General features: G+C 32.8%; 1 protein-coding gene across 1 annotated transcript in view; it reads right to left on the reverse strand.

Annotated features, from left to right (window-relative positions):
• The window catches only part of LOC139503881 (electroneutral sodium bicarbonate exchanger 1-like), a 56,985-nt gene that overhangs the window by 5,532 nt on the left and 26,988 nt on the right, over positions 1-24,465 (reverse strand). The window contains exons 9-19 of the mRNA XM_071293864.1: positions 24,389-24,406; positions 22,408-22,428; positions 20,352-20,597; positions 19,408-19,554; positions 18,685-18,791; positions 16,520-16,694; positions 14,979-15,112; positions 13,506-14,082; positions 10,483-10,596; positions 8,993-9,157; positions 1,227-1,405 (exon numbers count right to left, since the gene is read on the reverse strand). Of these exons, the coding sequence (XP_071149965.1) occupies positions 1,227-1,405; positions 8,993-9,157; positions 10,483-10,596; positions 13,506-14,082; positions 14,979-15,112; positions 16,520-16,694; positions 18,685-18,791; positions 19,408-19,554; positions 20,352-20,597; positions 22,408-22,428; positions 24,389-24,406 (1,883 nt within the window). The remainder of the gene's footprint in view (positions 1-1,226; positions 1,406-8,992; positions 9,158-10,482; positions 10,597-13,505; positions 14,083-14,978; positions 15,113-16,519; positions 16,695-18,684; positions 18,792-19,407; positions 19,555-20,351; positions 20,598-22,407; positions 22,429-24,388; positions 24,407-24,465) is intronic.

Consider the following 24,465-nt stretch of genomic DNA (forward strand, 5'->3'; position numbering starts at 1 on the left):
AATAAAAACAGGAATCCAGTCAACAAAAGCTATAAAATCAACAGTTACACAGATTATTGCCAATCAATTTTATGCCTCGTTCACACGGACATTTAATTAATATTGAATTTGAATCGAATTCGGTAATAGCGTTCACACACTCTTCTTTTTTAATTCCAATTGATTTGAATAAACTAATTCGAATTACGTGTGAACTCAGCATTATATAACAGTCTGAAACAGATATTTAACACTACGGTATATAAAATGGCATATTTTCAACCTAAATATCTCACCACAATATCAACAAATAAAAACGGAATTAACTTGAGGACACAAATCCCCGGCTCAAATTGGTTTGACAGAAGAAGGAAAAAACAAGAATAAACTAAAGAAATGTTATCTTTCATAGAATTTCAGGTTTGTATCTGCCAACCTCTGAAAGAGAGGTTTTTATTTGAGTATTTGCTCACCTTACACCAAGGAATGTAGGTTTTTATTGGAGTATTTACTCACCTTACACTAAGGACTACAGGTTTTTATTTGAGTATTTACTCACCTTACACCAAGGAAGGTAGGTTTTTATTGAAGTATTTACTCACCTTACACCAAGGACTACAGGTTTTTATTTGAGTATTTACTCACCTTACACCAAGGACTACAGGTTTTTATTTCAGTATTCACTCACCTTACACCAAGGACTACAGGTTTTTATTTGAGTATTTACTCACCTCACACCAAGGACTACAGGTTTTTATTTGAGTATTTACTCACCTCACACCAAGGACTACAGGTTTTTATTTCAGTATTTACTCACCTTACACCTAGGACTACAGGTTTTTATTTCAGTATTTACTCACCTTACACCTAGGACTACAGGATTTTATTTGAGTATTTACTCACCTCACACCTAGGACTACAGGATTTTATTTCAGTATTTACTCACCTCACACCAAGGACTACAGGTTTTTATTTGAGTATTTACTCACCTTACACCAAGGACTACAGGTTTTTATTTCAGTATTTACTCACCTTACACCAAGGACTACAGGTTTTTATTTCAGTATTTACTCACCTTACACCAAGGACTACAGGTTTTTATTTCAGTATTTACTCACCTTACACCAAGGACTACAGGTTTTTATTTCAGTATTTACTCACCTTACACCAAGGACTACAGGTTTTTATTGAAGTATTTACTCACCTTACACCAAGGACTACAGGTTTTTATTTGAGTATTTACTCACCTCACACCAAGGAATGTTGGTTTTTCTCCAGGAGCTGCAGATTCTGTTTCTTTCCTTAAACTCATAATGTGAGCAAGTGCTGACACAGTGGCAGCAACATACCAAGGCAAACCAAACAAGGAGCATATAACTATACACACTGTTACAACCATCATGTCAAGATGATATCCATTTCCTTTCTGAAAAACAACAACAAATCATTGAGTTCTGTCTGCAATTTGAACATTTTCCTGTTGATTTAACTGCCTAATACTTTAATGATCATAGACAGAAGAGGGGGGATAGGACCTTTATCGGGACTCCAGGATCGGGTGTTTTTAAGCTCGGGATTTCGGGATTGACCCTTTCAGGATCGGGGAATTCTTTTTTTCTGATTTCAGGACGTTGGGATTTTCTTTATGTAAATTCGGGACCTAGGGATTTCGTGTTTTTAAGCCAGGGATTTCGGGGTCAGGACCCCTCCTATCCCCCCTCACAAAATATGATACATGAAAAAATTATGCAATGATGTCATGTATCAGTATAGCAATGTCACATACTGAAAGTCCTGTCCAGTTGCAAAATAATATTTATGAAATGCATACATCTTCATTTGCACAAACCAACAACTATTGTTTTGTACATATAAAATTAGTTTTACAAACTTTTTCAATTTTCTCAACCAAAAAATCATACAATTAGAACAATTTCCTAAGTTTCCTTTTGATTTGATTTAAACTTCATCAATAACTACCTTGACCAAAATGTTATTTCTGAAGCATGACAGACAGATAGACACACTGATGGACAAATGGATGAATGAACTTTATTTAAAAGTATTTTCTAAGAGGTCACGTACATAACAGTGTTAAAGGTTAGAAATATCAACACAAGTGAAGCAACATGATTTATCTTTTTATTTGACAGTCAAATAATATAGTCTGAGTCAACATGTAGAACATAAACATTGTCTTTAATTACTTAATGTAAATTTAATTCATTGTCCTTTAAATTATCAATTCTGATTGGTCCGGAAAATTGTCACCCGCTCAGCCATGTGATAGAGTACATTATTTCGCTCATTTTAGCCAATCAAAATATGGCGTTTAAAGTGAAGTATAATAACAAAAAAAGAAACCTCATGGTTGAGTTGACTGGTCACATGTTTAAATCAAAGCGCGAAAGCGCTGTAATTAGGCAGTTAATTACAGGTTGTGTGTATTTCTAGTCCAGTTATATCATTATCTTCCATAGAACAGAGGTGGTTTGTAGAATTTAAGATTTAGAGTTCTTTTGTACCAAGTTCACCTATATCTATAGTCTACTGTTTACAGTATATTTTCTGTGCCTCGCCATGAAATGCATTTTTAGCCATGGCCTTGTCAGTTTGCTTTAAATTTATGAGTTTGACTGTCCCTTTGGTGTCTTTCGTCCCTCTTCTTTAGACATATAAGAACTTTTCCTTTTCAATATAAATAGACTATTTTTAATTATTGATTGTATACGCATATTCTATGACTCCCATAAAAAATAGTTCACAAAGATTGACTAGTCTCTGTACTGTGTGTATAGCAAGAACATCAAGTAACATAATGATAAAAGTACATAGTAACATGTCAACTTTTTTTATGACCATACCTGCCAACTGTCAGTATTTGCAGAGTATTTCCCCCATCAAGCTCGAGGCTCCCAAATGGAAATTTTGTAAGAGCAATTTTGTCGACTATTTAAAGAAAACAATTAATTCAACAATGGCTATAAGCTTGTTAATGCAAGAAGAAGCCAAAAACCACATTAGAATATATTTGAAGGGAATCCATGACAATCGCCCCTTTTGCAAATAGCCCCACTTTTTCACTAACTCGCCCCACTTTAAAAAAAAAACTGCCCCAACCTGGATTACCAAATCGCCCCACTTGTGAACTGTGTTAAATCCCGTTAATATTACTCCTGCCAACTCGCCCCACCTAATAGAAAACGATAATATCTAGATAAATATATTATTAACCAGGAAGAATTTAGTAATGCCAACTCGCCCCACTTATGTAAAAAGATGTTATCCCGTTGTATATAAGTTAAATTCTGTTAATATTACTCCTGCCAACTGGTCCCACCTAATGGAAATCGGTAAAATCTAGATAAATATATTATTAACCAGGATGAATTTAGTAATGCCAACTCGCCCCACGTATGGAAAAAGATGTTATCCCATTGAATATTGTTGTGATGAAGTCCCTCACTACTGTGCACTGGTCATGAGGAGAACTACTGCAGATTGAGATACTATATTCCCGGTTCTATTTTTGCTATTTTTTAGTTTCCGTATTTTAAAATAAACTTAATATCATATCCTTTTAATATTAAATCGTCCTCATTGCACTCAATGTCTCTTACTATAATTATATCCTACATTGCTCATATTATCAATTTATTATTTGTGTATTACTTATTGTGTATTTCACTAATGTTTATATAATCATTGTATTATGATGTTTTTGTATCTTGCCTGACAAGGGCCCATGATTGGAAAAATAAAATAATGTCTAATGTCTAATGTCTAAGTTCAATTCCTTATATTGCATTATGATACAATTAACAGGTTTCTTTTCAATTGTTATGCAAATAACTAAGCTTCAAAACTTACATTTATTCTTAGAATTATAATTTCAGTATATATCAATAATAGTAATTAAATTAATTTTCGGTTTGTTTGTATTCTGTGTAGATTAGTTTTCATTAAAGTGGTGCAAGTTTTTATTTCTAATTATTTATATATATATTAATCTGAAATTACCGTTTTTTTATAAGAAGGGCGAGTTGGCAGGAGTAATATTAAACAGGGTTCTCGCTAAGGCAAGTCCATGAGTCCTGGACTCATCAAAATCTGTCTGGACTCACCATTTTCAAAACTGGTGAGTCCACAAATACATCAATATTGAAATATTTTGTATAAACTGAACACAGTTACCATGACTCACCGTGGCCAAAAATGACGAGTCCCTGGACTCGCCTTCAAAAATCCTTAGCGAGAACCCTGATTTAACATGATTTAACCAATTTCACATGTGGGGCGAGTTGGCAGGAGTAATATCAAACATGATTTAACCAAATTCACATGTGGGGCGATTTGATAAATCAGTTTGTGGTGTTTTTTTAAAAAGTGGGGCGATTAGCCAGTGGGGCGACTTGTCCTTCTTCCATTTGAAGGCCCCCTTGAAGGTTTTGTATGACTATATGAACCATCTTTCACGTAAAACCCCCATGTGCATTTTGAAAAGTTGGCAGATATGTTTCTAACTCCAGGCAAAATCTACCGGTATGAATGAAAAAGAAGTTTTCAATTAAGGCTCTGTGGCCATAACAGCTGTCTCATTAGCATTTTAACCACTTCCCATATTTGCAATTAAAACAATAGAAGAAAATTATTCAATGCAAAAACAAAACTTACTTGTAAATATGAAATTCTCTTTACGGTTTGAGTTTTTCTCATTGTTTGAGATTGTACAGTAGTACCTGTAACTGCTTATAAACAAAATTGAGAATGGAAATGGGGAATCTGTCAAAGAGACAACAACCCGACCAAATAAAAAACAACAGCAGAAGGTCACCAACAGGTCTTCAATGTAGCGAGAAATTCCCGCACCCGGAGGCGTCCTTCAGCTGGCCCCTAAACAAATATATACTAGTTCAGTGATAATGAACGCCATACTAATTTCCAAATTGTACACAAGAAACTAATATAAAAATAATACAAGACTAACAAAGGCCAGAGGCTCCTGACTTGGGACAGGCGCAAAAATGCGGCGGGGTTAAACATGTTTGTGAGATCTCAACCCTCCCCCTATACCTATTTCTTATTCACTTTTGCTTGATAAACACACTAAATATCATATACATTGTACCACATCTCCTTATTTTTATATGCATTCCAATAACATGAACAATTGTAATTCAATTCTATATACCAAAGCAAAATGAACTGCACCACTTTCATTCACTAGTATGCATCTTTTGGCAAAATACAAGTTCTTAGATGACACCATTAATATAATATATATTTATTGATAAAAAAATAAAATTTAGTATACAACTCTTTAACAGGTATAAAAAAAGCACAGCTGTGTCATAAATTGTGAAATCTGTGCTGAAAACATAGACATTGATGGTATTTGAGTAATTCCATATGTGAAGCTCAACATTAGCTCGTCAGTTGGTGGTGGACAGTTATAGTTCCTTTCTGCAGGCTAGGATGAATGACTTTTCAGGAAAACCAATTTCACAAATCAAAACTTTCCTCTAGATTTCTCCTACAATATTCATCCAGTTTAGTTCTTTTGTTTTAATTGGACACCGTCCTGATTTTTAATTTTGCAAACCATTCAGTCTCTTGCTTGCAAATGGTGCATGAAAATAGGATGGGTATGGCAGTAGACAAGTCTCTTTAAAGTGGGTTTGTGCCCTGATAAAAAGTTTTATAACTTAAGTTTAATTGAAACTTGTGCAACACATATACCTAAATAACTATATAACATAGAAGAGAGCATCATTCGTGTCAATGTTTTGTTCCTGTTTACATTGTCATTGATATTTTTTCAGAAAGCCTGAGGCATAGCTCATGAATTCCTGTCATTAGACATTACATCCTAATAAATATAAATTATCATAATTACTGCTAGAATAATTATCAGTATGATATACGTACACTATCATTGTACAGCCCAAGTCTTCAGTATATATAATTGTTGCATTCATTCACTCCTGTGTTCAGTCGTTCAAAAATATTTAAACATCAACAAATGAACTTTAATAAGGACAAGAAAACACTAGAAAAGATACGTACATACAACCCGTGTTTAAGTGTATTTGAAAGAGAAATAAATCTGGTTAAACGATGTAAAAAGGAGAAATATATCTGGTTAAACGATGTATAAAGGAGGAAAAAATTGTAGATATTGCATTACGATGCGTTCTACCTAATAGCACGTGGATATGTTTACATATTTAGACTTGACCCAGTATGACCCGTACCTTGTAGGTCACCGCTGTCGTTTAAACACTTGACTACAGTCGTGTATAAGCTAGACAATAAAAAGCTTAAGCCTGTACTATTTGTGTGAAGTAAATGTGTTTGTTCTGTACATTTAAATTGTTTTACCTGATAGCAAGGACGTATATCTATCCGTTTCCTTCTCAATTCACTTTGTCAAATTCTTCGAGCTTCTTCAAAACATACGTATTACTGCGCCCGGAAGTGAAAAAAATATGAGAAATCCTCGTAAAATAATGCTATTTTCAATTTTGTGGAATCCATTTTGTTATATTAATTATACAAAGATAAAAAAAAAGTTACGATTAATTATGAATTTGCATATCATTATACGGAACGTTTATGGACTATTTTTTAAGTCGGTCATTTTGGCGGGAAATCATGTACACATACACACGTAGATTGGCTGGTACCCGATTGTAATGTTACACATCAAATATATCAAATAGCTAATACCCGGAACGTAGTACCGGGAACCAGGATAATACGTAGACAACATGCATAACTAATACCGAAATTGAAAACGCTTTACGGTTTCTCGTTCATAAACCGAATTCCGCTTTGAATTATAGAAGATGCAATATTAATCATGTTCAGTCGACTTTTCATTGTTATATCAACGTCTGAACTAATTAAAGAATCTTTATATGTCGGATAACACTTGAAATTGACCCGACCTCTTTCCTCACGGAATATACAAATAATGATAGTTTGTAGTCAGGTTGACTGCTTATAATGCAAAATACACACTAATAACAAGTTCTATAAAACAAACAATACACACTGATCGTTTCTTTAGTCCCCAATGTAAATGAAAGAAACAAAAAACATATCATACCATAAAAAGAAGAGGAGAAATTTGAACATTTCCGGATCTATTTCTGGCCAAAAGACCCCCAGCATAGATTGAGTATGAAAAGATGAACCTCATGACTTAAAAGTCAGGCCTTAAAGCACTGCCTTTAAAAAGCACATCTTTAAAAAGATAACATTTATCTTTGCAATACACAAGCTATCTTAAAAATGTTATGTTAATGCAAGTGCAAGAGTGTGTGTATGTGTGTGTGATTGTATTTTTCCGCTTTTTATTACAATGTTGATATTCGTATACATGTTATATATATCTACAATAGTGAAAAACTAGAGGCTCTCAGAAGCCATTGTCGCTCACCTTGGTCTTTGTGCATATTAAACAATGGACACAGATAAATTCATGACAAAATTGAGTTTTGGAGATGGTGATGTATTTGTAGATCTTACTATACTGAACTTGGCCCAATCATTACATCGGAAAATATTTCTAAAAATTTACAGAAATTTATGAAAATTGTTAAAAATTGACTATAAAGAGCAATAACTCCTTAAGGGGTCAATTGACAATTTTGGTCATGTTGACTTACTTGTAGATCTTATTTTGCTGAACATTATTGCTGCTTACAGTTTGTCTCTATCTATAATAATATTCAAGATAATAACCAAAAAACTGCAAAATTTTATTTTAAATTACTTATTAGGGGGCAGCAACCCAACAAGGGGTTGTCTGATTTGTCTGAAAATTTCAGGGCAGATAGATCTTGATCTAATAAACAATTTAATTCCAACCAGATTTGCTCTTAATGCTTTGGTTTCAGGGATATAAGCCAAAATCTACATTTTACCCCTATGTACTATTTTTAGCCATGGTGGCCATCTGGTTGGTAGGCCAGGTCATCGGACACATTTTTTTAACTAGATACCCCAATGATGATTATGGCCAAGTTTGGTTAAATTTAGCAAGGTAGTTTCAGGAGAGGATTTTTTTAAAGAACTAAAATTTTAGAAAAATGGTTAAAAATTGACTATAAAGGACAATAACTCCTTAATAGGTCAACTGACAATTTTGGTTATGTTGACTTATTTGTAGATCTTATTTTGCTGACTGTTATTGCTGTTTACAGTTTATCTCTATCTATAATAATATTCAAGATAATAACCAAAAACTGCAAATCTTACTTAAAATTACTAATTTGGTGGCAGCAACCCAACAACAGGTTGTCTGATTTGTTTGAAAATTTCAGGTCAGATAGATCTTGACCTAACAAACAATTTTGTATCTGTTAGACTTGCTCTAAATGCTTTGATTTCAGAGTTATAAGTCAAAATCTACATTTTACCCCTATGTTTAATTTTTCGCCATGGTGGCCATCTTGGTTGGTTGGCCGAGTCACGCCACACATTTTTTAAACTAGATACTCCAATGATGAATGTGGCCAAGTTTGGTTAAATTTGGCCTAGTTGTTTCAGAGAAGAAGTTAACGACACCGGACAATGAAGACGGACAATGCCGGTGAGCTAAAAGTGAAATCAATTATTCAAATTGTTTTGTTCTATAAATCAATTGCCTTAACACCATAGTCAGGTTGTGATGTAAGGGGATAGTTACGCCGAACAATTGAAAATAAATTTAAAAATAAAAAGGTTTAAAAACACATTTTTTAGTTCCAACAATAAAATTTCCCATAAACAGGGTTAGTTTAAACATATTTGTTTATAGTGGATTGGGAAACAAGTTTTGCAACTTATATTAATCCCTTTCCACTTTGCGGGTGCGAGTGCTGCCTTGTAGCGGCATTAGTCTACTCTTTTTCGAAATCTACAAGGGTGTCTTTAACGTGCAAGAGATATGGCTCTCTCTTAACACGGGTCAGCCATTTATCGTCCCTTCCGACGGACTATCATAAACAGGGAATAAGCAACTCACTCGAAGTTTGTTTTCCTTTCTGTTTACAATAACAGCTGTAATCTGTTGGTCCATAAATATAAGAATGACTGCAACAATGGCTGGTCCAGCTGCAACTAGAATAGTCCACCATGGGTTGTTTGGATGAAACGGATTGATGAACCATCCACGCTTAGGGTTGGACGGCTGGAATTTAAATACAAAATTAAAACTGCAGTTTAAATCTTAAAAACAAAAGGATTTTATTGGAGGAACAGCACGAAATTCATTCATATTACTGTGGATTAATTATTTTTAGTGAATACCAAATTTCGTGGGTACAGGTGAGTTTTTAATGTATTATAAATTTTCTTTAGGCTTTGTATGCAGAGATTGACAAAAAGACGAAATTAAATATCCAAAAGAATGTAAGTTTTCCTCAATCCATGAAAGTTTATACCCACAAAAAAAAAATGAATCCACAGTACTTAATTTTGCTTTTGGTAGAAATTTTAACTATCTTTTTTATACAAATGTGTAAGGTTAAAAAAAAATTGTCAACATTTTCTAGTCTCAATACTTAATGTTCCTAACAGAATAAATGGTATAGAAATTTTTTTCCAACAAGTAAACTATGTTAAATTTACTAATTGAAATTTAAAGGAAATTATTAGGCACATTTCTAAACTGAAATGTGTATTTCAAAAATTTACAAAGGAGTTATTCAGCTTTAGTGGTTGCTTCCTTCATGATGTTTATGTAAGCCAAAAAAGTGTCCCATGAAATTGTGTCCTCTAGAACATTATTTCACAGTTCATCTGTGAAATTTTGTTCATGGGATAGAATATCACATTTGTAAACTATAAAATAGTGTCTCCCTTAGTGAAAAATTGTCCCAAGTACTTGCACATAATTTCATGGATGTTTTATAAAAATATTTCACAAAGGACAATATTTCATAGTGTAGCTATTTTTTTTTTTGTTCCTAAAAATGGATAATAATTTAGAAATCATTGAAATGTTTTAATCAATTAGTTATCAAATCATAATTGAAATTTAAATAAAGACAACACAGATGTGTCTCAATACTAATATTATTCCTGACATTATTGATCTTGTTAAAAAGGACAATTCAAAAATGTTAAATCAATTCATAGATTCCTATTGTATATTTAAAAACAAATGTCAGTTTAGTCTTATTACTTTTTTGTTAAATATTTTTTTTGGTGTTAGACAAGACTCTTATGCAGTATGGACATGATTTAACTATGAAAAAATGTCCAACGAAGGTCACAATAGAATCCTTTGTCAATGGACACTTTTACATAGAAGTGGACAATATTTTATAATAAAATTATGTCCTGGACCAAATTTCATAGGTCATATCTGTGAAATTTGGTCCATGGGACATCATTTCATTGGGGACCCTATATAATCCTACAGTTATACTTATTTTTTTTCTTTCCTACTTTCAAATAATACAAAACAAATATCTATTTTATAATCAAGATAATAGGGGAAATAATACTTACAGCGAATTTTGCTGGAACTTCAAGTTTAGGTGTGGGCACACCCAAATATAAATCAAGACAAACCATAATTAAAATAGAGATCAACACTGCGAAATCACTTAAATACTGACGAACCTAAAAATAAGATAAAAACATGTCAAAATCTGCAACTAATCCAAAAAATGTATGACAATAATAATAATAAAAATACTTTATTTAAAGTGGGTAATTATTTAGTACAAAAGTTATCTCCCCATATGTCCTCTGATTACGACTGTTCAAGTAAATACTATGTCCCCCACAGGGAAGGCATTTTTTTCTCATTTTATATGTGGATGGTTGTTCTTGAAATACCATAGCGTTTTTCTAGAAAACAGCCATAGCTCGAAATATAATATAATAAATACCATGAATACCGTATACACTTACATAAATACAACTAACTCAGTGGCGGATCCAGAACTTTTCCTAGGGGGGGGGGTCCACTGACTAACCTAAGGGGGGGCCCGCTCCAGTCATGCTTCAATGATTCCCTATATAATCAACCAAATTTTTCCCACGAAAGGGGGGGGCCAGGGCCCCCGAGGGCACCCCTGGATCCGCCTATGTAACTATGTAAACAAATAGATTAAATAAGGTTTCATGAACATACATGTATTTCCTTAATAATGTAGATGAGAAATATAGGGATTTTAAGCTTAAGACTTTAGATAGACTTCTGTCATGTCTGTGATAATTAAATCATTGGTGTTACATTTTGAATATGAAACTTCTAATAAGCTATTTTGTTTTATAAACTGTTATCACAGAGATATGTCTTGCATTTTTGATATTTCGATAATACAAATGTTGAAATTAAAATGACAACACTTTAACATGTAAGTTTTGCAAATATAGTATTCAAAGTCAACAAGTGAAACTGCGAGCTACTGCTCACTGATGATACCCCTCGCCCCAAGTGGATAATATAAAAAGTGTAAAAATATGCAAGTGTTCGGTAAACAGGAAGTTGTCGAGTGATGAATCTGAAAACGCATCACACGGTATAGCTGACTTATATAAATCCTGAAACCAAATTTCAGAAATCCTTGTATTGTAGTTCCTGAGAAAAGTGTGACGAAAATTTTCAACTTGGCTATCATGTGTAAAATCATACAAGTGTTCGGTAAATAAGAAGTTGTCAAGTGATCAATCTGAAAACACATCACACAATATAGCTGATTTAGATAAACTCTGAAACCAAATTTCAGAAATCCTTGTATTGTAGTTCCTGAGAAAAATGTGACGAAAAAATAAATAGTGTAAAAATATGCAAGTGTTCGGTAAACAGGAAGATGTCAAGTGATGAATCTGAAAACCCATCACACGGTATAGCTGACTTATATAAATCCTGAAACCAAATTTCAGAAATCCTTGTATTGTAGTTCCTGAGAAAAGTGTGAGGAAAATTTTCAACTTGGCTATCATGTGTAAAATCATACAAGTGTTCCGTAAACAGGAAGTTTTCAAGTGATCAATCTAAAAACGCATCACACGGTTTACTGACTTAAATAAACCCCGAAACCAAATTTCAGAAATCCTTGTATTGTAGTTCCTGAGAAAAATGCGACGAAAAATATTCATGGGACAGATTGACTGACGGACGGACGGACGGACTGACTGACTGACGGACGGACGAACTGACTGACGGACGGACGGAAGGACAGACTGACTGACGGACGGACGGAGGGACGGACTGATGGACAGACAGAGGTAAAACAGTATACCCCCCTTTTTTAAAACGGGGGTATAATAAAGCAGGGGTATAATGAACAATGACTGAAGGTACATGGCTAAACAATCTCCATCGAAATGAGATGTGCAAATGCTAATACAACTGCATACCAAAACCCATTGACTTATCATAAGTATAAACAATGTGTAATATATACGTGTTTCTCTTTTCTCGTTTTGTTTATATAGATTACACTGTTGGTTTTCCCGTTAAACAAACATGTCATGCATGTAAACTAAGCAAATTTTCAAAGTCAATAAATCATAACTGTGGGGGCAGGGCCAAATAATTTCCATGGAAATGAGACATGCCAATGCTTACATCATTATATAACTGCATACCAATTATCATTAATTTACCAATAGTGGTTCCCCATAAACTGGCCTAATCACAAACTAATACTTGAAAACTAAACAAAAGTTTTAAAGTCAATAGACTATAACTGAGGGGGCGGGGCATAAATGATCTCCATGAGAATAAGATGTGCCTAACTTCTTATACAACTGCACTACCAGAATATTGAAATGTCTTTTTCATAAAATCTATTCATGGATGCAGTATGCAGAGACAAGTACTGTCTTCTGAAGACATAGAATATCTTGCATTGAATTTTGGTTGTTTCTAAATAATAAATAAAATGTAGTATTCTCAGATCTATTAATTTTTTTTTAGAATCAGAAGTTCACTTAACTCTTTGAGTGGTTGAGGGTATTCTGTGGAATAATTGATTTGTTTGGGGTTTTTTTTTTTGGTTTGAGGAAAAAATGTAATTTTAGTGATTGTTGTTGTGTCATTTCTGTAATGTATGTTTTTTGTAAATTGTTTTGTCATAAATAAAATAAACTAGGCTGTTTGTTTTCTCAATTGAATTGTTTCATATTTTTCATGACGGGGCCTTTTATAATGACTATACGTACTGGGTTTTTTTCATTGGTGGAAAACACACTATTGCCTATAATTACTTACATCTACTTGATCATGTTGATTTGAACTTTGGTGGATAGTTATCTCATTGGCAATCATACCACATCTCCTTATTTTTATATTATAGAAGATTTGAACTTTGTTGAACACCACAAGTCAAGTTATTACACAAAACAGATCAGAGGCAGATTTAGAGGTGGTTCCCCTTTTCTGTAAAAATTTTGGTTGATTACATAAGGAATCACTAAAGCATGACTAGAGCAGGCCCCCTCTAAGACTGTCAGTGGGGCCCCCACTTATGAAAATTGCTGGATCCGCCTCTGCAGATTAAACATTTCATACTCACAAAAGTGGGAAAGAACCTGCTTGTCTTGGACATCTTCAAAACCCAAGCAATTCCAAAGGTGAACAAAAATAATATGATGGACAGGAAGAAGACATTGTCATGGTAAACAATGGTGTCACAACCAGTTCCCATCATCTTCCCTCCTTCTTCCTCACATTTCGCTTTTGTTAAAAACTTCGAGTAATCGGTCACATTTGAATCAGTTTCATTTTGGTTGAAGGCTGTAGACATTCCTTTGGTCATGTCAATTACAGAGTATGCAATTTGTGATGTTGTATTCATTAAGGTGGCGTTATTATGGTCAGGCATCGTGAAATTTGGATGGTAACAGCCACAAGTATAATCCAGTGGTATCTCAGGATGGATATTATAAGGATGCTTATCCGTTATAGCAAACAGTTTTTTAAATGCCTCAACAATAAAAATGATTGCTATAAGGCACGCAAAACTTTCCTCTGTAAATCTTGTTATATATTTCACAAGTGCACTAAGGTCAAATGCAACTATTATCAAGAGAAAAAATGCTGACCATAAGCCAACCCATGCTCTCAACGGTAAGAATTCCCATCCTTGGTCACTGCAAAAAATGACATATATCATAAACACTAATAGAAATAGCCAACATACCTAAATATAAAATAGCTACTGTAAATTCAGAAATTATTGTGTGCATTTATTATTGCGATTTTGTCATTAAACACTTGAATGCGATTTTAATTTTTACGATTTTGAGAAAAGCCATGCTTAGTTCAGTTAAAATATTACAAAATGCGAGTTTTAATTATTGCGTTTTCAACTCAGTCGCATTATTCGCAATAATAAAAACCTCACAATAATTTCTGAATTTACAGTATTTTGAATCGCTACTATCAAGTTGAGTTTGCAATTAATAATACATGTATTGGTATTCATTTTGTATGTGTTGGTTTTTTTTCAGGAATTTATCCTTATGATTTTTCTCTAATTCTTTGTCAATTTAACCCTTTCTGCACCCATTGTTTAAAAAATTTAACCAACATGTGGATCGTTTGATCTCAGTACTTCATTGGTTAAATCTGATTATGACATTGAATTTTCTTGTTTCATCTGAATTTCCTATTGTGATGGCATGAAAAAAGGCCACCATGCCTGATGACGTCACATAGAACGAACACACCTTTTTGCAGATCAGTCACAAAGAAGGAATAAGTTTGCATGCATATTGTTAGAAAATCATTAAATATGGTTTGATAAATTTCTTCCGAAGTTCATTATACTTTTCACATACTAAAATAAAATGATATTCATCTTCAATTACTTGTTTATCACACATATTACAAATTCTCAGATGTCTCTCAATATTATAAAATCAACCAGTTTCTATATTTAAACAGTGAGCTGATATGTTTGTTTAACCAAGTGGATTATTTTTCTATAAATTCAGAAGCTAATAAAATTCAAAAGCATCAAGATATTGCAAATATATTTTCTTACTGGCAAAACTTATAGATTATCATTTCCAACACCAACATGGGACCAGTACTTCCTAAAATGTTCAATGGTTGCCCAGCAAAAAGTGCAAACAGGATACCAGTTAAAGCAGCAGTCAAGATACACTCCATAGTACCCTAAAAAATAAAAAAAATAAAATCAATTCTTTTTCCAGCATTTTTAACATTTTCAAAAAAAAATACTCAAGTCACCAATAAAATTGAGAATGGAATTTAAGAATTTGTAAAAGAGACAATAACTCACAAGAGAGCTGAAAACAGCTGAAGACTGCAAAAATACTTACTATTACATTAAAATATATGATTTTCTTCTAGTATCTTGCTGACTTTGCAGGTTGTCTCTTTTTTAAGAGGTTGAATTTGGGGTATAGCCCATATGGGAGTTTAGTTTAAGAAATAATTCCTTCATGTCACGCTCTATGCAAACTTTAACATGGGATGGCATTTTTTTGTTGTCAAATTTTACACTGAGCGTCCACTTCATCAAAAACTACCTTGACCAAAAACGTTAACCTGAAGTAGGACAGACGAACAAACTAGATGGGCATCAAAATATGTGTATTATTTTGAGGAACTGAACTTTAAGAGAGTTTAGAAAGAGATACAAGTTAAAATTGAGAATGGAAATAGGGAATGTGTCAAAGAGACAACCCGACCATAGAACAGACAACAGCAGAAGGTCACCAACAGGTCTTCAATGTAGCGAGAAATTTCCGCACCTGGAGGCTTCCTTCAGCTGGCCCCTAAACAAATATATATACTAGTTCAGTGATAATGAACGCCATACTAAACTCCAAATTGTACACAAGAAACTCAAATTAAAAACAATTGAAGACTAACAAAGGCCAGAGGCTCCTGACTTGGGACAGGTGCAAAAATAGTTGCATAGAAAGTAGAGAGATGGGATTAATGAATTTACATACAGTATCCATAGCCATTCACATTTAATATTTTCATATAAAACTAGACATCATTGAGATGGTAGCCATCTCTGTGGGCCAGGCTGTGAATAATGTGTGGTAAGAAATTTGTATCTTTACCATAGGATATTGGGTTGTCAACTTAACCCTAAAGTTTTTGACCTTGACCTTTGACCTAGGAAGTTGTACATACATTGACACACCCTCTGGTGTTGGTTAATATACATGTCAAGTAAAAAGTGTGAGATTATATCTGTTCTCTAGATATGAAGTGGACACAATTTGTTACAGACAGACAGACAAACGGATGGACAGACTGATCACTATAGGGCACCCTCTAGGGCGGGCTCTAATTATAAAGAGGAGTCTTTTAATCAAGTGGTTTCTCAGTTTAAAAAGTTCAAATTCTGAATCTTTTTTTCCATGTTTTGCATATGTCTTATTGAAACAGCAACCAAAGGTCATGAAGGTCAGTGATTCTCTCTGAGCACTCTGGTTTCCCTCACTAGTAAAAACTGACCACCAAAACATTATCACAATGTTGAAAATGGGGTGAAACACAAATCAGGCAAACACTCAATATTGAATAATTCTTAGCATTTACCATATAGTTATCAGTGGCTAGTCCCAGCAATCCACCAAATGTCACATTAGGAGTCAGAGTGGCAAGATATAAATAAACGACAGAGGCCACACACTGTATGTGTAAACAATCTTTAAAATCACTCGGATACCATGGTATTTTCCTCTTTATGTCGGCAACCAAACCTCCAAATAACCTGTAAAAAACAAGGTCAAGGTCAGAACTTTTGTAAAAAAATGTTCGTTATAATAAATTAAATTTATAAATTTGATGTAACTTCATCTTAGTTAAATTCTTTCATCATGATTATTCAACTGCAGTGGCTCATACAGAAATATTCATAAGTGGGGGTCTACTGACTGCATTAGAAGAGGCCCACTCCGGTCCTTCTTCAGTGATTCTCTATAATCAACCAAATGTTTCCCCCTCCCCCCCTCAAATCTGTCTCTGAAGTGTACTATAGAATTCTGAAACTGGGTTAAGGTCAATGATATTGAAGCTATATCAGGGGTTAAAAAAATTTGTTACAGCTAACTAGCCCAGGACTTTTTGGCAAGAGGATTTTACTAGCCCTGTTTCAAGAACTGCTAGCCCATCAAAACCAACCTGCTAGCCCAAGTATCACTTACAAATCACTCAGGGTGTGCTGCATAAGATGCTGGGAATGTGTGTCATGTTTTGAAAGGGCATTTGTACACTATAATTTAATAAAATAAATCAAATGAGGTTTATGTTTTATTTTTTAATTATAACAAGGATATAAACAGATATCTCATTTTGTTTTTTTCTTTGTCAGATAATTTCACTAAAGCTTTAAAAATATGCTTTTCGACAGGAGTCACTTTTTTTCTATAAACTAGTTCGTTTTTATCTGTTGTAGTACTTTGCCGTTAAATATTTTCTTGCACAGAAAACATGTTCATTTGTTTTATCATGGGAAACAAGTGGATCATTCTTATGTTTGATGTCCCCACATACAAGGCGTATTTTTTATTTGCATACTCGGGAAAACACCGACAGTATTCACAGTACATAGTCTAGGGCTTTTCATCCTTAACAACCGACCTTGCCCACGGGAATCTTTCATTCCATGTCGCTATGAACGTTCTTTTTCGCTTGTCCCGATCGTACTTTCTATTTGTTTTTAGATGTATCAGCCTCATTAGAATCCCCTTCATTTGCCGATTTTCGCTTTGAACTTGAAGTTGATGAAGTTTCTGCGCTTGCCGTAGTAAAATATGTTGATATATTTTGTTGCATTGACATAGTTTCGTGCTCCCTGCTTAAACAGTTGTCCGACAAGAGTCTAGACGGATCAATACCTATCAATACATTATACCTCCCCCCCGGTACCGTTAATTGAAAAACTCGACAGAACCAATGAAAAATATCCCCGTTATAACATAACGAGAAATCGATATTGAAAGTACAATAACTGCGATCAATACATGATACCGGGCCACCCGGAGTTATTTGTTCTATTTTTAAAACTGTTACTGTGTTATGTTCCGTTATGTTAGTGTGCATGAGGTGAGGACCTGTACAAACCAGTTCAAATTCATGGAATCCCGGATGATGTAATTGAATCTGATTGGCTTAGACAGGAAAGTGATGAAGGGATTTTCCACTTTCTATTTTAGACACGCCAAGAATTTTTTGTTACTAGTCCGTCGGGCATACTGGGTTTTAAGTTTTGGTTGCCCGAGACGTAAATGTCTAGTCCCGGGCTTCGGGCTAGTGGATTTTTTAACCCCTGTATATCTATGTAAATGGGAAATGAGAAATCTTGCAATGCACTGTTTCAGAGTCAAATGCATTCTGGGTACTATGTACTATTTCAAAAGCATACACCAAAATGTTGTGATTGGTTGAAAATGTCATAAACAACAGAAACTGGACCTATAATGTATAACATGGGCAGATCCATCCATTTTTAAAAAGGGGGTGTTCCAACTTTATGTCCCCATTCAAATGCATTGATTGTCAATAAAAGAGAGTTCCATATATTACTCCTGGAAAATTATTATTTTTTCTCCTTTCAGTTCACACATATTTACCTCTAGTTCTGACAAGAGTAAAATTCAAACTTATTAACTCCTTGGAAATGATTATTTCACTCCTTTCAGTTCACAGAAATTACTCCTAGGAAATGATAATTTTACTCTATTCAGTTCACTTATATTTACCTTCCAGTTCTGACAAGAGTAGGATCAACATGACTCTCTTCCTCCTCAATGATCAATGCTGCCTCTTTTGGTCCAGCCGGTTGTGGCTTATTTTCTTTACGTCCTTGCTGAAATAAAATTACAAAAATATCCATGAAAATAATCTGTTACAGGAATATAGAATATCTATGATTTTGAAATTGAGCGTGGGGATGTGCTACAATCTCATTACAGGGTGATAGCCCTGAGATGGGATTTAGTTGAGAAACCTCCTCATGTTTGAAAGACCATGGACAATCTGTTTATTGTTTTCCAAATGATGTCAATGGTGTTTGCCCTACTATATATATATATATATGAAATTTCACTTTTCTCTATTGAGAAAACCCTATTGCTGTTTTGTAGGTTGAGATGAAAAATTCATACAATGGAAAATTAAGGAATCAGAGAAAAATCTCCAAAAAACTTAATCTACGCTTTGATTTATGAATAGTAACTCCTAAACACTTGTAAAAATGTTTAAAGGATGGTTGAATTAAGTATTTGTCAAACTGCTATATATCCAATGAAATTTTTCAAACAAAGTACATGGTTCAAATGTAGTGATTTTTTTGCATTTTTTTTTCAAAAGGGTCAAAGCAAATATTTTGTCAAAATTTTATGGAAATTAAACTAGCCAAATTAATTGAATTCAAAGTGATTGATACCACCTTAATGCAGAAAAGTTGAATATCTGTTACAAACCTGTGAAGGAACTGTTGTTGGTGGTTCAATACGGATTTTAGGATCCCATTCACCAGGTGGCAGCACAGTCACTTGATCTAAAAATTCATCTATTCCATTTAAGATATCTTGACGATTTCTGGCTTTGTAGGCAACTTCTCTAAATACCTAAATAGAAATCAAACACTATTAAACTCTTACTTAACTTCATGAGTGTCTCAATAAAAAAGGTTAACATTTAGAAGTTTTAACAACAGCAGTGCTGCTTACTTTTCAGGCATTGTCAATCTTTATATCAACCTTGTGGTATGATTTTTGTAGACAATTTCAAAATTAAATGTATGGGGGATGGAAGTTACTTATTTTTCCAAAGACAACCTTTTCAAATTTTGTAGACAATTTCAAAATTAAGTATATGGGGAAAGGAAATTACTTATTTTTCCAAAGACAAGCTATTCCTCAAGATCTAATTACCTGGTAGATGCATTTTTTTGTGAAAAGTTGTTACAGAGCCTCTTGTTGTGTAAACCCCATAATCTCAATATACATGCATGTAGTTAGGTGTATTCCAAATTTAGAAATAGCCCTTACAAAGACAGCTTTATGGCGAACAATTTTTAAGCTAAAGAATTAGGTCAAAAGTGTTTCCTAATTTATTAAATTTAAAAACACAATTTTTCAACATAGTCAAAAAACTAGTTTGTGGTTAGATTTTGATGAAATTCCTAATCAGACATGTCCTAAATTAACATTTCCCATGAAAGCCAGGTATTCCCTTCTGTAAAAATAATTGTCAATTTGGGTGGAGTTTAAAGCTAAAATTGCTGCAGCACAATTTTTTTTTACCATAAACGTTGTTATATTCTCTTATGTCACACTAATTCTCAGTATGTAGAAAAGAATGAGACCAAAATTGTTTGGGAAATATTTTTTGAAATAAATGGTGTAAAAGTTTCCCGTTTTACCTCATCTACCATGATTGTAGATATAGCTCGTCCTGTTTCTAAACATTTTCCTGCGGTACCAGGAGGTCCAAGGTGTATAAATAAAAATCTTGTTGGCAGAGGAACTTCCGTCAAGTCTCCGATTGGCCTAGCTTCAGAGAGACGTATAAATGCTGTCACTGGATATTTCAATGCATCCATTTCTCCAACCCAGATATTTGCTGCTTCAGCGCCATCTGGAATTTTTTTCATGAACGGTTGGTTTAACTGAAATATAAATTGCCAAATTAAATATGGTAAATTCTGTTATAACTGCTAATGCTTGATCTAGATTTTGTTGAACCATCAATTGTGAGATTCATTATTACAATTCCAGCATTATGCCCCATACAAATAATGCTATAAAACAAATAAAATGCAATTTCATTTTTGTGACAAACAATTTTTTTGCAATATAAAAATATTGAAAAAATGCCAGCTTACTATCATCAATAATTACATAAGATACAATGGGTGCACCTAACTACCTACTAAAATAAAGTCTTTAAAGTATGATTGTCAATGTATTCAAGTAAGTTTCAAATAAAAGAAAATGAGATTATTTCATAGTACACAAAATTTAACTTTTCTCAAATAATAAAATCAAATGATGAGTAAATTATCTCCCCTTGAATTTACGCACAGAAATGGAATTATCAGCTGATATATTGTGATATTAAATGACTGATTTCTTTTTATTCACTTTTTAGTATATAAGGAGTTATGAGCAGTGAAATCTGAAATAATATCTCAAAGTAAGAAAAGACAACTTTTTTTTTTTTATATTTCAACGAAATAATTGTAACTTACTTTATTATTATGAATGGTGGACAGTAAGATTTAAAAAAAAACTATGGTTTTTACATGATACCTTGCTTTATATTTTGGAATACAAAATGCCATGTTTAATATATTTTCAATGCAAACAAGACAAGCTTTGGCTAATTCAGAGAGGTTCTTTTTGATTACCTCCCCTGAATGTTTAGCTATATAGGTTAATGTTAGATGAATACATCTAATAAAATATAACAGATAAAATATTGAAATTAGTAGCTTAAGCCTGCATCATGGTTCCCTCAATTAAGCTTGAATGAATGATTACTTTAATACTGAAATAAAAATTAACTCATTAAAAAAATCATGCAAAGATTTCGTCATCGTGATTGTGAAAAAAATGTGCAATTTGTGAAATAAAACAACATAAATACTGCAAAAACAAACAATAAAAACAATGTCAGGTTAAATTTGTACATATTTGTGCTAGTTATGTTACTAAAAATAAACAGTTGTAAGACACTGAAAAATTATCCTTAGTTCAAGTTCAACTATTTTGATATGGTTGTACAAGTATTGCTCGAGACATTATGATATGACCTTTCGTGCATTATGCATGAAAAAAATCTGAATCATCAGATGATTGTTACAGTTTTAAATGTACATCTTCTATGTATTTTTGTATAATGCAGCTTTAACATTTCCTGTTGTCTTTATTTACCAAATATAGCATCATATTGATATTTTGTGCAATGACGATTTCAGGTCATATCACTTTTCTTCACAATCTGAGGATCATTTAGAGATGGAATAAACTTTTATTCTAGGCTTATATCTTACATAACTATCTTTCATTAACTATTTGTCTTGGTAATTACTTATTTCAAAGGCTGATACCTAGATTTACCAAGGTTTATTTCACAGATTCTAATGCATTCTGGGAAATACTTCTACAAATATAACAGCAGAATGTTGCGATTGGTTAGTTTTGTCCTAAAACATGAACATGATGAAGAACCAACCAATGGGTTACCTTCCTTTTCATTTTGGTGTAAAAACACACAATTACTCACAATTCCTTAGATTCTGTAAGGCAAAATGATGTATGAAAAATACACAGTATGAATACCATATAAGGTCCCAAATGTGTGCTGTTATCGAAAGTTAATGAAGCTAAAATTGTAATAAATAAAAAGCTACAAGTAAACAGCGTGACAAATGGAACTCAATTATTATCAAAAAAAGCTTATTGCTCAGTACATACATGATGATGTGCCGCATGGTGCTGAAAATAAATTTTACAATATAGGCCATATACCAACAAATAATTCCGACATTATCCTTCTTGCAAACTTTTCCTTAAGCATATTTTACATTTTTTTAAAAAGACAATTTTGACACATATGTTAAACAACTTCATTTTCATGGATACTTTTGCTCACTTTTAGTCCTTTTTAGCCTACTTAACTGGCGATTTCAGTTCAAATTTAAATTTTAAATGTTTAAATTGGTTTATTTATACAATTATAAAAGGTATGTTCCCTATTGGAATTTTGAAAACAAGGATTTCAGTTCACCATTTTTTTTTTAACTTTGTTCATGTTTTCAGATAAAACCTCCAACAATGACATATTTTAGTTATTTTCTTACTTATGAATTGAAAGAAAAAAAATAGCTCACAAAAATAAGTTGGTTTTCAGTATAAAACATCTTTTGGGCTAATAATAAGTACAATTATTTTTTGGATGATAAGATGATATTTTTACGGAAATTAATTTCTTTTTACAAATATGATTTTTCTTTGACAATAAAAATAATAATCTAGGATTTAATTTAATCTAGCCTAATAAATATCTAATTATACATTATTTGTAGCATACCATCAAACTGTACATTATTATATAGCTATATATGGTGTACAAATAAAAAAATGTACTTTGATTAAGCCAAGGAAAATTTTTTTGCATTTCTAGCTTAATGTATAAACCTGAAATTTAAAAGAGTAAATTTCTTATAAGTATTTGTGCATTTTTCTGGACTTATACATTACTTGAAGTTACATTTTTGTTATTAATTAATACATTACTTTGCTCTTTGTGGGCCCTTCAATTGGAACAAAAATATCCTATCTTATTAGAATGGATTCGAACAACATCTAAAAAATAATTTTCTACATAAGAAAATGCCTTTGCTACATGTAGCTCGGATATGACAGTTATTGTACATTGGTTTGATGTGTTTGAGCTTTTGATTTTGCCATTTGGTTGGGGACTTTTCATTTTGAATTTTCCTCAGAGTTGGATATTTTTGTGATTTCACTTTTTGAAGCAATCCTCTCCAAATGTTTTTTCCTGAAAATGACTTTTTTGATGAATTGTTATTATCAAGCATAATGCCATTAACGGAAATAAAAAGACGAAATATGACTTCTAGGGATTGAATGCAAGTCACAATTTCAGATATATATTCTATGCTAGAAATTGTAAAAAAATGGGTGAAAACACCAGGGGAGCAAAAAACTAAAACATTTTGGTTTTGAACAACAGGAACTGACTAAGTGTTTTTAATTATACAATCAGCTATAGAAAAATTGAGCCACGAGTAAAATAAAATGGTCAGTAAGATAACAATAAATATTATTTTATTTTTGTTTTTTTGTATTTTGAAAGCCAATCCTAGCCTGCATAGCAAATTGTCATTGAAATTACTGTTGTTCAGGTCCATGTACGGTATTAAAAAATATGTACAGTGATATTGTTGGCTTTTTTCAAAACTACCTCTACCCTTTTTTATTGGGAAAATATGCGTCATTTTCATCAAATTGGGAAATTTAAAATAAACCATGAATTTGACTGAAACTTCAATTTATAGACCCATTTTCAAGAGTCAAACCCTGCTTTATAATAAGACCCCATTTTGTCAGTGATGATACATAAATAGACCCTCAAATGTGCACATATAGTCATTTAAGGCATGAAAAATGTTTAAATAAATGTTTTACAGTTTATATCCATGCACATTTACTACTGAGACTGCTCTATTTGGGGAAAAAGTTGTCTTTTTGGCAATAATTGTAAGCCATTGAAAATTTTTTTTTTCAAATTGGGATTCTTCTCCAGGGGAAAAAGCCTTTATTCTCCACTAATTTAAGGCAAACAATATCACTGATGTATTACAAACACTTCAAAGGTAAACAGCCATACATGTTAACAACAATGAAAAACAACCAAGTGCTCAATACATACTTGATGTATCTTTTGTAGCTAAAAAATATCAAAACATATAAAATGATAATACTCGTTCAACTTTTATTCATTACAAA

The sequence above is a fragment of the Mytilus edulis genome, chromosome 14 (genome assembly GCF_963676685.1).
Source record: "Mytilus edulis chromosome 14, xbMytEdul2.2, whole genome shotgun sequence".
Classification (NCBI taxonomy): Eukaryota; Metazoa; Mollusca; class Bivalvia; order Mytilida; family Mytilidae; genus Mytilus; species Mytilus edulis.